An 18,455-nucleotide genomic window follows, 5' to 3' on the forward strand; every position below is an offset into this window, starting at 1 on the left:
GAATAATGATAATATATCAGTCATCTGGAGGTGATGGTCCAGTCTACTCATGTCGCTGCAGAAAACTCTGCTTCACAAACATAATACAGTTTGAAATGGAAGCAGGGTTTCAGTGCTTTTGCGACGATCTCAGGATATTCTGCTTTAACCCAGAACGCAGGGAGATTTGAAGTTTCATGTGAAGTGATGAAGTGGCGGAGAGCCGGTAGCCACATTTATTATGCATGTGGAGCTCGGAGCATAATGAATCACCTGTTGCAATTAACCCGTAAATTAAACAGGACTCTTGGTTTTTCTTTTAGAACAGCTTTCTTCTTCTTGGCAGTCGTCGGGTCTTCTGTCGTTTTTCCCGGCGTCGTGTGTTTTTCACTCTTTTACGTTTGTGGACCTGCCTGTCAATTGCACAGCGCTGGGAAGATGCACAAACCACTGCGCTAAATGACAACACGCGCAAACCACAGTATTTAAATGAATGTTTTGCGCGTGGTAATCGTTTCCGCCATGGAGAGTCTGGACACTATCAGTAACTAAGTGTGTTACTGTTTTGACTCACATTGACCTATGTATGATATATTTCTGTTATCTAGACTAATTAAATACATGTATTCATACTTGGTCAAATTAAAACAATGACGTGTAAACATACACAAAGAAGTAAAATTTAAGGTAATGTATGGAGTATCTATATGAGTAATGGAACTAAAAGCTGCTATTGTGCCTGTTTGCACCATGACCATCAACCCATACACTTGGAGGATTTCATAAATCACATATAGTCATTCTATCTTATACCAAACAAATAACCTTTTTGGTTAAGTTGTCATTTTGAAAGATAAGATGAACACTGACTGATACAGGGCTACTTTCATTTGAGGAAAGTATTGCTCTCCTCCTCTGTCCTTCATGGAGACAAAGGCAGCAGAATCATGAAGCAAACATCCACAGAGGCTGCCTCAAGGCTTAAACACTCCCCATTATATGACTGCAATTTGCCTCATAGAAGCTCAAGTGAGGCTATTGCTCCACATTACCCCCATAATGTGGTACCAATAACACATCTACTACTCATGATGCATTACACACCAGGTATTATAAAACAGAGCTCATAGAACACTGATAGAAAGACAGATTAGTGAACAGATGAGAGGAATTATGGGAAAGAAAGAGGATAAAGAAAGTGGAGAACATTATGCAATATACAGCCAGGAAGATAGAGGGAGCACCAAAGCAACTTGGGATATCATGAGGGCCGATAGTTAGGTATGACGTTGATGCTAAAATTCAGAAAATATGGTGGTGTTTGTTTTTATGGTACTGAAATATGAATCTTCTAGGACTGAGGAGGGCAATATGATAATGTGACTTGGTTCCAGTGATCCAATTCAAAGAGAATAAGACATGTAGAAGCACTTGCTGCATCTCATTGTGTATTCACATTTGCTAATTTGAAGGCAAGTGTGTTCACACTGAAAATTTATTCAACATGTAGTGCACCTTAGGTATGTGGATGGTGTTTTTAGGATGACCAAAATGGGGACTGGTTCAAATCCCAGCTAACATATGAAGGCAAAGAACACTATGGGCAGGTTGTAAGTCTTCCAGCCTGCTGCTGCCATAGTAAATTTCATTCTTCTGACAACAGTACAAGGGGTACATTTTTATATTTCTCGCACATTAAAATTTTATTTAAGATTGAAGCTCTGTATAATTGGCTGCTTTGAGTGACAGGTAGATGAGCGTATGCTTGTGACAAACTGGTATGCACCAAGTCCCGGCTCCACACGCACACCACCTCCTCCTTGCCCATTTTCATATGAGCAGGAGTTCAGCAGTGTCGAGTACTGGCAAGATGGTGATAGCAGAGCAGCTCACTCTGAGCTTTAGAACAGCTTTCATTCATATATGTGGGACGTCACAAGGCTGAGGAATCTGATCCGACACATAGCAACGAATGACAACACTGGGATCACAGCAATAAGCGTAAATCACACGGCAAGACGTGATAAGAAGCGAAGGAGAGAAGCTGGTATATTTTAGAGAGCAACTCCAACATGAAGGTTATTAGAGGGATGTTTGTGTATATAGATAGAAATTGTTAATCTGTTTAACTAATCTGTTGGCTATGTACAACATTCATTAAGGCGAACAGTAGTAGCCAAATGCTCTCTGTGATATTTTGAAAATCATGGAATTTCATTGGTATTGGTGATAACTACCACATTTCTGGTATCAAGACATTGCTAAAAGCAGCAGAGAGGTACAGAGAAGAAGGTCAGTTGGTCTGCCAGAAATCCAGCACACTCCACGGAGAGTCTGAAGATGAACTACAGTAGGTACCTCTTAAATAGCAACACGAGGTAACGCTCACCGCTCACAAGCTTGACTTATAAGTTTGTCCTTCATGTCATGCTGGGGCCTTAAATCTAAATTTGAACCATAGGCTTAAAAAACCCTAACCTTAAACAACGTGCCCGTTTCTCCAACTGATAGTTATCCAAACCTAACTCAAGACCACTACATCCATTGGAGACCACTGTCTTATCAGGCCATTGTAACTGGTTTGGAAACAACTTGAGCCAGACTTGTGCAGAAGTATTAGGCAACAAAGATGCAGCAAGCTTCAACAAAATGTTAGGTTGAGTGTGGAGGTCTTTTCAAAAGGTCATAATTAAGTTATGTTTAATAGGTAATGGAGCCTTAAAACCAGCTCTGAGGAATTCTATAACTTTGTGACGTCACAACAAAGCACTCACAAATTTCCACCATGTCCTAAGCCCTTCTGGACCCATCATGCTTAGATTGGGTTTCTATAAGTGTTTACATGAAATCTAGCATAATATTTTTTTCATGCAATCAGTAAGACAAAATGGTCATGATTTGGTTCTTATGCAAATATCTCCTTATGGTTATTAACACCAGGAAAAAAGCCACCAGAAAATTATAGAATATGGGATCTTTTGGTTAATTTTTTAAAAACAGACTACACGTTGATTGGTTCAGTTGACATATTAATGTTCACTACATCTGTGCATCCCCATGTAAATGCTGTTTACACTTTCAGGATAAGTTAGACCCGCCATCATTTAGTGTGTCTATTAGTATAGTGGATTTCACACACCACAGTTAGATGAGTGGACAAGGAAGACGGTCAATGATCAATATACTTCTCATCATACTTCAAGTGATGCATAAAAGAAGTTAAACTGTGCAATGGAGTCAGAGGGTTATCTGAGGCCCTGCCAAAAATAGCATCAGTCCAGAAGCAGCTCAATTTGTGCCCAACGTGTGTTTGTATTTGAAAACATGCATTAGCTTCTCTTAAGGCTAGAAACCAGAGAGAATCCTCAAATCAAGCTCTTCAATGGACAAGATATTTGGCAGTGACTATGTAAAGTATCAGCGGTTGTGTATTCCATTAAAATATCAATTAGATGTCACAAGTGATTAATGAATTGCATTACTCTTTTTAATTGAACCCCACTCATTAAGAGCCATTGAGTGCTAATGGGAAACTAATACAGTATAAAAAGCTCAGTCTGGAAGTGTAGACTGGCTTGCAAGTGTCGTAATCTAAAAGAAGTCAAGGCTCGCTTTCATCAGTCATGCTACTGAAGTTATGTGGCTGGAATTACTTTCAGCCAATGGGGGAAATAAGCAGGGGGTTCAAAGAGGACTGGAACATATTTCTCAAAAGCACTTTTAATTGAAATGAACTTTTCTCAAATAGAAAAAAAGAATTACTCGTGTAAAATGAACAAAGTGAGATAGATAAAATGGTAAATATCAATGAGGATGATTATATGACAAAACCATGACGGCATAAGTCACCAGGCATCGTAGGCAAACAAACAATGAACCATACAGCACAGATTTAGACAAACAAACAAACAAAGATACTTAATTCACATACATGTATGTTGCTTTGTACCACTGTGTAACTGAGGGAGGTTTTTCTTCGATACATTGCTGCTAGGATAAGTTTACCCATTAATGTCAGTGGTCCTACAGATAATAAGAACTGCCTCATAGGTACATGAAATCAGACTGGTTCTGGCTTTACTGTTTCATGGAAAATTGAATTAGGCTCCATAGCGATATTTTTCCAATACCTAAATATTAGGGGACACTGATGATAGAAGGTCCCTACTTCTATTTTACACTTCACATGCATAGGGGGGAATTCTGGGGGTTAAATCTGCTAAATATTGCATTTCCATGCAATCAAAGTGCATTATTTTAAAATTCAAATTACTAAAAACCAAATGGTAGCATTTTGTTTGAACTCTTTATAGTTTATCAGTTACAGTCATTTCTAGACTCAGTCAGTTGTCACGTGAGGTTCTTTCTTTCATTATTCTTCATAAGACTAAGTCTAACCTAGTGTATGGCTGTCCGGCCTATGGTCAAATCCTGATTGATAAATGAAATGAGTTGTGATTTCAGAGGTATTAATGAAATGATGAATAAAATGATCAGTGAGAGAATGTTAGAGGAGAGAGACTTCCTTTTCTAAAAGTAATTTAGTAGTAACCCTAACCCTCGATAGTGAGACAACAAGAGGGGAGAGAGAGGATGACATGAAGCAAAGAGCCACAGGCCAGTCTCAGTAAGCATTAAGCTATTCACCAAGTAAACCACCGGTGTGCCCGCCCAGAGACAGTCTGTATTTCTTATTTACTCACTCAAGCTCATAGCCTGCATCTGGGATCCCGCTCCCCTCCTCCCTGCTAAGTGTGTCCTACGTTAAGTCATTTCTCTGCCTTCCTCAGTAATAATGAGACATGTAATGAAAGTAGTTTATTTGTTGTAATGGAGGCAGGGCTCATTGTGTTGGACATGCTCCTCTACTTCCCTGTAGCAGCCAGCAAACCAGAGTAGCTCAGTAGACTGAGGCTTGGCACTCAACCCACCAGGGATGGAAATATCATCATTCAGCCAGTCAGCCAGCAACACCTGTTGTTAGATAAAACACTGCTGTTGTGGTAGTCCAGCCACAAACAAGTTCCCATGATCACATGTAAAGGAAAAAAAAATTATGCAGTTAAAGGGATAGTAGCATTTTTTAAAAGTGTGGTTGTATGATCTACAAATAGCCCCTAAGTACTTTAATTGCAGTAGAAGACTCTCTGCACTCCTCCCGTTAGCAACACCAGCCCATAGCCCTGCCCAGTGATTTACAACATACATTGTTGTGAATGGACCCAAAGAAACGGCCTATTTTCACGGCCTAAAAGAGGTTTTACCTGAAAAAAAAAATACACAGTTCCATTGTTCGCTAAAATATAATTTTTTCCAGCCCTTCAAAGTGCAGGAAAAACACAGTTTTTATTTGGACCTAACCAACTGCTGATCGGCGGGTGCTAACCCTGGGCGGAGGGATACGTGGGTTGCACTGGAACTTAAGCCCCGTTTACACGACAACGCTCGCGGACGAGAACGACAAAATATTTAAAGCAGAAGTATGCGATTCCGGTTGTTTTGGCTAACTTCTTGTCAGCCGATGGAGTTAGCAGTCCCCACCCTCGTCCCTACGTCACCACATTCACGCGCATCCCTTGGCTGCACACACAGAGAGGACCGCCCCTTTATGCCGTTCTCTCTCCTCATTGGATAAAGGTTGTAGGATACAAGGAAAGTTTTCTCCTCTGCTTACAGCAGTGACTGACAGACCCGTGTTTCAGACCAAACACTCTATAGAAGTGATTGCTGTCGGAAGATACAACTATTTAAGGGTGATTTCACACCAGTTTAGTGCACACCCTGGTGCGCACCAAATGTTAAAATGATACATTGTTTCATTTTTCAGTTAGTGCGGTTGCGTTCACACCTGCTTTTTGTCACTCGGGACCAAACTTGGAGAACGTCACGTCTCCATGACTACCGGTTGGAATCTGGAAGCGCTGATTGATAAAACTTTCATGATGGAGACTCCAGTAGGGCCGGTTGTTAGTAGCTCTGGTCATATATTTCTATATTGTTTGCATGTATAACTCTGTTTGGTACTTCCGGCTGGTTTCCGGTTGCGTTCACCCAGCTCAGTCCTGTTAGTTCCCAGTTAAACGTTAAACACGGACCTCCGCTGCTCGGTAATCAGCTGCTCCGCGGACCCGAGGGACGGACCCGCCGACCTGTCCGGTGTCTGAGCGACTCAGCGGACACGCAGCGACCGGCTGCCCCGCTGCTGCTGCTGCTTCGTTTGTGGGGACAGAGCTCCGCAGCACCGGAGCACCGGGCCGTCTCCCCGCTGCGTTAACCCGTTGTCAGTGACTACGGGAGCCCTTTTAGCTCAAACTTGTTGAGTTGGCCTGGCAGTTGGCTCGCACCAGACTGCGGTTGCTTTCACACCTAAACTAGTGCGCACCAGAGTTCGGCTGGAGCCGAACCGAGACGAGACCACCTCCTCAGGCCGCACTAGTTTTGGTGCATTAGAGTGCGATGTGCTTTCACACCAACCCAAACTGGACCAAATTTATTGCGCACCAGATTTAGTGTGCACTAACACTGCAGGTGTGAATACACCCTAAGACTTATATTAACACAAACATTCCGCTTACTTCTGCTTTAATCAGATGTGCCCTTCGTTCGGCCCAATTCCAATCCGACCCCTCACAGACTCACTGACTTAGAGGCGTGTCAGTATTAACGTGCAGTTTGTGATTATTGATGATGATTTAATCAGATCTGATCCGGGAACATTTTGTTTTGAGTCCGTCCCCCTCACACACCTTGTGCGTATTGAAAGTACGGTAAATTATCGGTCCAAGACCAGAGTCAACAACATGTTGTTGTCAAGGTAACGTGTTGTGAGAGTGGGTAAGTGCTGTCACTTAGAGCTGACGTCACTTCACTTTAGTCAGTGAGGGTTCAGGGCTTGAGTCTTCAGGGGGCGGATTGGAATTGGGCCGTTGTGTGTTGTGCGGCACGCTGCCACCTTGGCTACAACATTGAATTACACAGACTTTTGCGTCACCCTATGCATGTGGATTTCCACCCCAAAAACGCTCGTAACGCGTAATAAAAAGTAGAGATGCGACGCCACTTTTGCGTTTTCTGTTCGGATCGTTTCCGTATAAACGTAGTGTTAATGCTGATTCCAGGGTGACATCTACAGTATGTGTTTTAATTTGACTTCATTATGAATTTGAGATGGAGGGATGCTCTTTTTCATGCAAAATGCATCAATAATAGTATGTTTTTTGACCTGTAACCTATCTTCCTTATTTTTATTTTTTTATTTTTTTTTAAACTTAGTCTTCTCTGGTGATGTTTTAGAATGGAAGATTGCCAACAAACCTGACAGGCAGGAACATGATGGAAAGGGTTTGCAGTGTGGGAGGGAAGGGCATGATTTAGCCTTCTGCTGCACACCACACCACACACAGGGTTTCATAAATTCATCGTGGACCACTCACCTCAGCTGCCATTTGTTCAGTATCTCAAGCAGTGCTGCTGCTGCTTTCTGTGCACTCATTTAGTGAATGACCTCATGTAAACCATCCAAGATGCATGATGCTCTCATCCTGTTAACAATCATTTATCAAACACAGAGAAGGCAAATGCTGCGTTCTAGGCAGCTGCCTCTCAGTATTTACAGCAGTAAAAAATGGGTTTCAATATTTTAGTCACCCTAAAAACATATCATTTCCATCAGCCATATCAGTACAATGTGAATCATATCATAATTGTGTGGTATAATAATGATATCACAATTGCACACAAGTACAATTATGTGCTAATCTCTCATTACCCTTTAATCAAGACATCATATTGCTTACCTTCAGCTGCAGTAGCACCAGCATGCTTTCTGATAAGTGATTCTGTCCTCATCCAGGAAAGGTTTGCCTGGTGGCAGTGTTTTTGTTGAACAACCCGTGATGAATCTCAACGCACCAATGTGTTACTGAAAATTGCCAGTGCACCATGATTATTTCTGCATTGTCATGGCTGTTGGTGAAACTTCAGTTGGGAAGCTCTCAGAAAACCCTTCAAACAAGTATATTAACCTCAACTTAACAGCTACAAGCAAAGAAAGAAAAATCATGTGAATGATTGCTTCATTTGAAGTCACATATAAGGCATTCTGTGGTGCCTTTGCTGCATTTTCAATCATCTTCATGCTTTGGGCTTCTATGAGGCCATCATGGACACACCATGACCATCATCTAGAATTACCAAACATATACATATGAAATCAGACTCATTCAAGTACACTACTGAAAACCTCACTCCCACATGCAAGTACAAAGCTTTTACAAACACTGTCACACCCTCACATACACAAGAGGAAGACAGACATATGAGGGCCATAAATGACAATATTATAAGGTGCCACTTGAGCTTCTGCTTTTCACTTTCACATTTGTGTGAGGTTTTCAGTCTGGTATGTGAATTAGTTGGTTAGTGTGAAATAGTGACTTAGCCTCCAGACGCCAGCCAAACATTGAAGCAGTCTGATATGTTGAATCTTAACATAACCTTCTGCATTAACTCCTTTACCAACAATTGAACATAAAAACAAGATCATCTTGATTTAAAGTTCCCCATCCAATCCTGCTTTTTAACTATTTCAAAGCGTTCTCAGTGGTCTTTAAAGGGACATTTCAACATTTTGGCAAATTCTTTTTTCGGCACGAAACCGGCTTCGCATTTACCTCGAAAACAACTCCATCTCGTAACATTCCATCAATATTTTATAGCGTGGTGAATGTTCAGGTCACAATTTGTCTACCAGAGCGTTTTGGAGTTGTTGGATTGTGTATTTGATGAGTTTTGAGGAAAAGCCGGAAATACCATGAGCCTCCGTTGCGTTAGCTGAGCAGCTTGCGTCTCGGCCAAGCCGATTTTGAAACAGCTTGCACTGACAATTAAAGTTAATGAAACTATTCCTAAGACTATAGGGATCATGGCAATGGGTGAATTTGCCAAAATGTTGAAATATTCCTTTAAATTGTGATTATGACGTTTTTAGCCAAAATCACAAATCCTGTGCCATATAGGGCTCTCCTATATGGCCAGTAGGTCGTTAGCAATGTGCACAGCAACCCCAGTCTGCCTAAACCTGCCCATTATGGGTCTGCCGTTTTTTTACAGAAATTTGAAGGCAGAAATACTCCGAAATGAAAAATGTACCCAAATGTATCAGATTCTTGTGACAGATGTTCTCAGGCACCTGTTCACTCAACCCATATGTTTTGGTCTTGTCCTATGTTAAAAGAATATTGAATATTTTTTTTTACATTTCTAACAGAAGTACTGGAGTTGAACATTGAACCATCACCAGAGATAGCCATTTTTGGCACTCCAGGAATTAGGATTAAATTGAACTCAATTCAGAAAAATGTAATCTCTTTTTCATCCTTGATAGCTCGCTGTCGAATTCTTTTACAGTGGAATGACCCTTTACCTCCTTCAAAGATTCTTAGTGCAAAGAGTTGCTCCTAGTGGCCAAATTCTAAGAAAATTCTTAGAATCATGATGTTTTCTTAGAATTTCCCCTAAAAGTTAAGAGTAGATCCTAGTAAAGATAAAAGCCTATCCCTAAAGAATCCTAACTCTTAAGAGAGCTCCTAAGGTGGGATCTGTTAAGAGTAGGGAAGAGGACTTTTAAGTGGCTTAGGAGTTCCCTAAGCAGAGGACAAAATGGTGGACAGAAGAGGCAGGAGAGATATTCTCCAAACACTGGATGACAGTGAATTAATGAAACGCTACAGATGGTTCCTGTTCCAGTTGGGTTACCTTGTTCTTTTCTTCTCCATTGCTGTTCACTGGTTTGTGGTAGAGTTCAAAGCCAACCAACACTGCTTCTTATAGGCCGGTCAGCAATCACAGACACTGATGAAAGCTGAGCCATTTTACCCTCGTTAATACCAAATTGAGTTGAAATGTTGAAAGTTGAAAGTGCAAAAATTACCAGCATGGTAATTAATATAAGCAAATAAATCTAAGTTTCACTATGTGAATACTGTGCAAGTTTTCACACATTTTGTAGGATAATTTTAAAGTATAGCTTATTATTCATTTAACAGATATTTTGTTTTATGTGAAATATTTTTTACAATTACACAGTCTTTATAAGATTGGATTCTATGGTTACATTTATCGATTTGAGGGTCCATCCTTTGCCGATTATCACCAAAATTATATTTTTTATCTAGCTTTTTTTAAAGTATATTTTTGGGGCTTTTTGGCCTTTAATTGACAGAACAATTGAGAGAGAGAGAGAGGAAGCAGAAAGAGGGGGAATGACATGCAGGATAGGACTGCTCTACCAACTGAGCTAAACACCGCCCCTTTATCTAACTTTATGGATCAACCAATCACAGCGTTTGAAATGATGACTCATACCTAGCAACGGGGGTCAACCACACCTCCTCACTAAGATAGGAGTTTCTGTCCACTCCTTGCTCAGAGTTCTCTGAGAGTGTTCTGGAATCACTCCTAAGCTAAGACTCCTTGCTAGGAATTTTTAGGTTAAGTTAGGAGCTCTCTGAGAGGATTCTTAGAATCTTTAGGAATACGGGCCCAGATGACATATTTGAAACTAGAGAAGGTCAAATTTACACTTCGGGGATCCACCAATAAATTCTATGAACACTGGAAACCTCTTATATCGCATTTTGAGAATATGAATTGTACATCATTAGACTAAGATACGTATTTTTCTAACTGGTTTATGTATGTGCTCATGCTGATAATGTGATTTTGGATAAAAAAATTATAATTCTTTTTTTTTAAACTATTATACATATATATATACATTGTTACTATTATGATTGCTATTATTATTATTTCATTTTTTATTGTTTATTTACTTTTCTTTTTTATTTATTTATTTGTCTGTTTGTTTGTTTGTTTTGTAAATTTGTTTGGTAGTTTTGTTTGTGGGGGAGACATGGGGTGGGATGGGAGGGGGAAAAAACCCACTTATGTATTGTTGATTTCTAAGGTGAATTCTCTGAACCAAAGTGGAATAAATAAATAATAAAAAAAAAAAGAAATATTCCGAAATGCAATTTTGGACTTACTTTTCTGCTGATATGTCCTCTAGCATCTGAAAAATGCCACATGAACATGTGAACAACATGAAAAACATGATTTTAATTGGAGGGAGATTTTAAGTATTTAACCTTGGTATTTTCACTTTTTACAAATTAATTATAGACAAAGCCCAGCTGCACCTGGATGGTGTACTGGCATCTATCAGAGAAAAAGAGAGGTGTGACATTATGATTTTAATCATCATCCCTTTTTTTTGATCAAGATAAATTTGACCATTTACCAACACAACTTCAATTCATTTGTGTTTTTACAGTTTAATTAGATCCCTACGCTGACTCTTCTGAAACATAATCACAAGGCGACAAGTTAGCCAGGGCAGTCGACTCATGAACAGACTCAGAGGGAGGTAAGATGCCGGTCAGGACCCCTGACCCAGGAACATATGGAACATCAGTAAGACTTAGGATTTGGGTCCAAATCGTGGGCAGCTCGAGAGCTTGTGGCCGAGGCTTAGATGCCAGCTGAGAGGCTGGTTGACTCTGGAGGTACAGGACTCAGGCATGATAAGAAGAAAGTGGTAGAGTCATTAAGTTCCTTTTAATCATGGCACACAGTCACATGTGATACATTTCTTTGTAACAACTGTTGTTTGAAAACCATCCTCCAAGTTGTCTCTTTGTACTCCCACTCAAACATGAATGAAGAAGATACAGGGGCGAAAATAGAAAATTCAGACTCTCGTAACACTGGTAAACGTGGGAGTACAGGCAAACTGAAGCATGAGAGAGACTACAGAGACAAGCTGAGAGGAAGGTCTGGTGCTAAAAAGGGCAGATGTGAGCGTAATTGTTCCCAGAGTCTAAACAGATGAACATGACTAAACAGTTTTAGTCATGAATGACCCCACCTTCAGCTCATTATGGCAAACTAGAGATGGCAGTGGTTCATGAATCAGATTCATAAACGTCATTGACTGAAACCATAAGTAAGGCCACAAACATGCAGGGTGCTTGGCGTGTGTGTGTGGTGGCTGCACAACGTCTTGGTTTTCATAGTAACGGAGTAAATTTACTTGAATACTGTACTTAAGTACATATCCAGAGGATTTGTACTTTACTTGAGTATTATATTTCTTTGGTACTTATTACTCTTACTTGATTACATTTCCAAGACAAATATTTTTACTATTTCTAGAAAGGCTGAAAAGTACTCGTTACTTTCAGGTCTGCTCTTTTTTTTCCTTTTTTCTAAAATACTATATGAACACAAGCTGTGTGTGTTTGTCAAAGAAGGAAACCCTAACCCCTAAAAGCAGCACATCAGTGCAGGGGGTTTCAAAGAGTTCATTCTCAGAAACAAGAGTTAAAAGGTCCTTAAATTCATTTAGAAACAATTATAGTAATTCATTGATGTGAAAAATAAGAAATTTACTCTTACTCTTACTTTTACTTAAAGTAAATTTAAAAGCATGTACTTTTGGATACTTAAGTACCTTTAAAAGCAAGTACTTTTTTACTCTTACTCGAGTAACATGTCGACTGAGCTACTTTTACTTGTAAATTTTGACTAGTAGTATTTGTACTCTTACTTAAGTACTGGGGTCGAGTACTCTGTCCATCTCTGATAACGGCCACTCGTAACTTCCGACCCGTGAACTCGTACCAGATTGAACTGGTACGACTTCACATGTCGGAAAAACACGAGTTACGGGTTGCCAGTGCGGAAATGTCGCCAAAGACACCAAATGCAAAAAGAACAATTATTGAAAAATACCGTGAGGTGTTAGAGGAGCCCAACGGCTTAATCAGCGTTGTATCATCTCCTCTTGTAGTGGCTTGGGTGAAGTTACATGTAGAAGTTACGCACTATAGCTTTAAAATTCACCCCCTGTACAGTTGCATGAAAGAGGAAATTAGCCATCGGGACCAAAACTGGTTTTTCCCCACCTCCCCCACCTGGGGTCAGCCCTACAGCCCAATGATCCCACAGCCCTGTGTTCCCTCATTTCTAAGAATTTTTTTTTCACAGAAAATTAGTCCCTATGTTCCCACAGCCCTATGTTCCCTCAGCCCTATGTTGCCTCATTTCTAAGATTTTTCTTAGATTTTTAAGATCTTAAATCACCCCAATAATGTCCGGAATTCCTGGTGTACTTACTGTACAAACTTTCTAATGCTTTGTTTACTACTACTAACGCTATTTGTACTACTGTAGAAGTTTGTTGTCTAAATTGCACTAACTCATGGAGGTGAGTTTAATTTCGGTATAAGGGTTCATCACTCAACCCTATGTTGGAGTAGTGGTGTTGGAAGGGGTCAGCCCTATGTTCCCAGGGCCCTATGTTCCCAGATTTAGCTAAAAGCTACATTACATCTGTAGTCAACTGCTACTGGATAATAGGTTGGGTGAAATTGACTACCAAATTGGGAGAAATGGGGATAAAATCTGATGCAAATTGATGATAAAGGAAATGTGGGAACATAGGGCCTAATTTTGGAAAGAAAAAAAAAACCTTAGAAATGAGGGAACATAGGGCTGAGGGAACATGGGCACGCTCCTACTATTTAGCTGCAAATCTCTGTTTCTGATGTAAAGTTACTCACTGTTGGCAAGAGGCTCTAGTGGTAATTACGGGAACTGCAGTTTTTATCATTCCTATATGATGGCCACATTTTTCAGCCTTGAAGGTTCCAGTTTGGCATCAGGACATTGTCTTCATTGTTTTCTCTCTACTCTCATAAAGACATCTCAATGACAGGTTTGCCATATCAATTTAAACGGTGAGGATGAACTTCACTGTGATATCTGCTGATAGTGATCGCTCAGATTGCAAGATGTGTTGTTTACGTGCATTACAAATGCAGCAGCTGAAGTCACCAGTGGCGGTGATGATGTGGCCACCGTACCCTGGGGTTCATGCTGCTGAATCAAGCATATGTGCATCAGTGCTCTATCCAAGTAATCAGTAATTCATCAAGTGTTCATCAGACCTTTCTGATTAAATTTCAGGTCCACCGACTACGGAGCCACATACCAGAAGCTGAATGACAAAGTCGGAGTTAAGACAATACTCAGTTATTTGTATGTGAGTCCTAACAACAAGAGAAAGGTAATGTTCCTCTTTTTTTTTCTGTTGACTTTGATAATTGTTGTGTGATTTGCTTTTGTTTTCTCATCATTATTTGTATGATACACAATGTTCACACTCACAGACAGACATATTGATGTTGTCTGACTCATGATTCACAGTTTGATTACTGTCTCTCCCTCTGTGGCTACAATATCAGTTGTAGTTCATTTATTAAATAATATTTGAAATACACTTAGACATTTAGCTGGCAGCACACACAATACTCTCCATTCTGTGAAATGGATAGCTGCAGCAAAGATTCAGAGTAGACACAGGAATGGCTACACACCCTGAGGTCCCTGCATTCTACCTTAATGTTTATGTCTGTGTTCACTGCACAGACTTACCTCTCTCCAGTTAGGTGGTCTGTCAGTGACTGGGACATCCCTGAGGTCAGTAAAGAGGTGTCAATCCAGCTGATTAGAAGGAGCGGGTGAATGAAGCCTGTGAGACAGTGAGAGCTGGGATCCGTATCTTGCTATTATTAAAAATAATAATAATATTTCATTTATAAAGTGCTTTTCAAGGACTCAAAGACACTGTACAGGAAGTAAAACGTGAAAGAAGAAAAAAGCAGTCGCTCAACTCATAGCCTTGATGTAGAAAAATATAATTTATTAAAAAAGGACCGACGTTTCGACCTCACACAGGTCTTCCTCAGGGTGTGATGACACAAAACACTGATGAGGGATAAGTAGATACAGGTGTGTGGGACTCCAGGGGGGCGTGTCCATCCACAAACAAAGGGAGTCGAGCCAAGACAACATCAGTATAAATAGGATAATTAACCCCATCCAAGTGTCACAATGAATGCAACAACATTAAAACAAAAAATGTATATTACATTAGAAATCTAATGGACACCCACATAATCTGGTGCCATTGAAAAAACAAAAAAAAATGCAAAAAATACAACCACAACACATAATACATAGAAAAAAATTACAAAGATGTCTATGTAGGCTACGTGAAATACGAGACCCAATCTATAAATAGAAGAAATAAATAACAATTAGTAGGAATGGGTGTCTGCTATAAACGATATAGAAACTGTGGAGAAATATGAGAAAACAAACTCCAGAGGGTAAATAAAGTGTCTAGCAGAACCAAAACCTGGATTTTCACACCAGAGTATCAAATAGGACGAAAAAAAACGACAACGGACATGTATTGTCAAGTACAGTCAAAAGTTGCACAGTCAGGAAGAGAGAGGGTCAAAAAAACCTTAATTAAACATATTTATCAAAACGGCAGTGCCACTTGCACCGAGAACAGACGATTGCAGGTGACTGCCGAATACACTTAATAGCCTAATGTATGTCTTCATTAAAAATAAACTAATACAATACAGGTGATAAGGCTGGAGGGGTGATGACAAAACCCTCCAACTCCAAGCAGAATAGGAAAACTTTCAGCTATTTATAAAAAATGTTTCAAATCAAAATCTACATTGCATTTGGGGTCAAAGTCTTTAATGAAAAAATCCAAAAAGACTCCCTTTTTAAGAGGAGGGTATCAAAGTCACAGGAAGTAAAACGTAACACAAGACACACAGAAAAGCTTTAAAACGTCAAAAACATTAAAACAATTAAGAATTAAGAATAAAACAGGCAACATTAAACATTAAAAGCAAGCTTGAAAAGGTGGGCTTGACAAGGGTCTTGAAGGTGGACAGGTCAGAGCAGTTGCAGATGGGTTCCAGAGGGAGGGGGGCAGCAGGTCCAGTGCTTGGTCATGGGGAGGAAGTGACAGGAGGTTGGCATCAGAGGATCGGAGGCAGCGGTTGGGAGAGGAGGGGTCAAGGAGGTCAGTGAGGTCAGAGGAAGCCAGGTTATGAAGTGCTTTAAAGAATTTTAAACTGTATATACGGTAGGGAACAGGAAGCCAGTGAAGGTTTTGGAGAACGGAGGTGATGTGGTCATGGGGGCGAGTGTGAGTGAGCAGACGGGCGGCGGAGTTCTGGACATATTGGAGTTTATTGAGGGTTTTGGATGAGAGGTCATACACGATGCTGTTGCAGTAGTGGAGTCTTGTGGTGATGAATGCGTGGATAAGGATTTCAGCAGCAGAGAAGGAAAGGGAGGGACGAATGGAGAGAGTGAAGTCATCAGCAGATTTTGTGAGGGATTTCTGTTCTGTTTTGTTGTTTGTTTCAGAAAGTTATGATGCATCCATGATTTAATGTGGTTGAGGCAGGAGGTGAGAGCGGCGTGGGTGGTAGAAGTGATGGAATTGGTGGATGTATAGAGCTGGATGTCGTCGACATATGGAACTGGAGAACATGATTATGGATGATGTTACAGAGAGGAAGCAAGTACAGGATGATTATTGGATGATTAAGACTCTGTTTCAATTGATATGTGATATATTGCAGTGATTGCAGTATTGCAGTTTCTAAATTATCATCATATGGTTGCTGTAGTTGTAGTTGCAGGTTAGGAAATCAATGTAGCACCTGTGTCACACTAATTAAACACTTAAGCTAATGCCCACAGCATTAATGGGCTACTTAGAGATGTAAAGATAATGTGTAACAGTAAAATACAACAGGCTAGTGATCAGAAGGCTGAGGTACGACCAAAGGAGGGAGCAGACAGAGACTGAGGTTTGCTGGTAGATGATACAAGATAGTGAAAAGATAACCCACAACAATAAAAGTGCGATTATATACAGTGAAATGACAGATCTGCTAAAGACAGACAATTGATGTAACTTAACTTACTTTAAATCATTTGCATATGCACAATCAGTTAATCAAGATTTCATAATCTAAAGTCAGCAATACAAAACGAAGGTTACGATATAGTAACCCTAGTTATATTAACACAGGCGGAGCCCTCTACTGGACTCTATGGGTATATCCCTCCTCCAATCGCGTACGCGCGATGGCCCACTGAAATTTGCATGTACGTAGCCGGCCAGTATGGCGTGCCTACCTTTCCCGCCCTTTAGCGGGCTATATAAGCAGATGCACCGCCAGCTGCCCTCATTCCACCAAACTTCAGCGTAAGGCGAAAGAGCGGCAGGGCCCTAAGTAGAGGGCTCCGCCTGTGTTAATATAACTAGGGTTACTATATCGTAACCTTCGTTATATCTCACACAGGCTTCGCCCTCTACTGGACTCTATGGGTACAGTAGGCGAAGCCCCGATTTATGTACTCCCTGCCGCGGGAGAGGCTCCGCCCACTGACCACACCAGCTACCGGTCAGGTACCAAGACCCAGTCACCACTTTATTAATCTTAACCACCGTATGGAGTGATAACGGGTCCAACTTCATCCCAGTTAGCAGCACCTGACTAGGCTGGGTGAAGTTGTGGTCTAACCTCGCAGGGGTCTCAACTCTAAACCTCCTGCGCACCTCATTGACAGTGTCCTAGCAGAGCACAGTCCAATGCAGGTGCATGACACCCTGTGGGGATCAAGTATTTAAAACACTTGACACATCCTTCCTCTCACATGTCCTGTGACCCTACAGTGAGCACAGACCTGGAGAAGGAGCCTGATACATCCAAGAGATAGAACCTTATGAACGGGCAGGGTGAAGACCACGATGCCGCCGTACATATGTCCTCAACACTCGCACCACTGAACAGGGCCGTAGACGTCGCCACACTTCTTGTGGAGTGCGCCCGGACCACCGTGGGCGGTTCTCGACCCGCTTGACTGTAGGCTGAGAGGATGCATTCACACAGCCACCTCGCCAAGCGTTTCTTGGACAGGGCTCTGCCAGCCGTCCCGTCACCATAACACACAAACAACTGGTCGGTGTTCCTGACAGTGGCTGTTCGGTCGACATAGTATGTCAACGCACGCACAGGGCATAGGAGATGCAGTTTCGCCTCCCTCGAATCCTCATGAGGGGGAGGGTGAAAAGCCTCCAACTGGATGATTCTGGACCGAAATGAGCTCCTTATGTTCTTAGGAAGAAAGGAGGGGTTCGGTTTAAGGATGGCACCACTGCGGTCCCCGCGAAGGAGTAAACAACTCGGTTGGACTGACAGGGCACACAATTCGCTCACTCTCTTGGCTGATGTCAGAGCAAGAAGCAACGCTGTCTTGAACGACAACACCTTTAAGGAGGAGCGTTCCAAAGGCTCATAGGGGTCCCTTGTGAGGGCCTCGAGCACCAGTGGCAATTCCCACTGTGGTACAGAAGTGCGTGCCACTGGTCGTAGCCTTCTGACCCCCTGCAGGAACCGTTTTACCAGAGGGTGGGCGAAGACTGGACCTCCGCCCAACCCTTCATGGCATGATGAGATGGCTGCAGCGTAAACCTTAACAGTCGCGTGAGACAGCCCTCTATCAACCAAAAGCTGTAGAAAGGA

At 41.3% G+C, this 18,455-nt stretch overlaps 1 protein-coding gene across 1 annotated transcript in view; it reads left to right on the top strand.

Moving 5' to 3' along the window:
• Positions 1 to 18,455, top strand: part of sorcs1 (sortilin-related VPS10 domain containing receptor 1) — a gene marked incomplete at its 5' end in the record, with an annotated part of 227,137 nt that overhangs the window by 118,347 nt on the left and 90,335 nt on the right. Inside the window, one exon of the mRNA XM_083980323.1 lies at positions 14,008 to 14,107. Within this exon, the coding sequence (XP_083836449.1) occupies positions 14,008 to 14,107 (100 nt within the window). The remainder of the gene's footprint in view (positions 1 to 14,007; positions 14,108 to 18,455) is intronic.

This window comes from Trachurus trachurus (genome assembly GCF_905171665.1).
Source record: "Trachurus trachurus genome assembly, chromosome: 1".
In the NCBI taxonomy this organism is placed as follows: domain Eukaryota; kingdom Metazoa; phylum Chordata; class Actinopteri; order Carangiformes; family Carangidae; genus Trachurus; species Trachurus trachurus.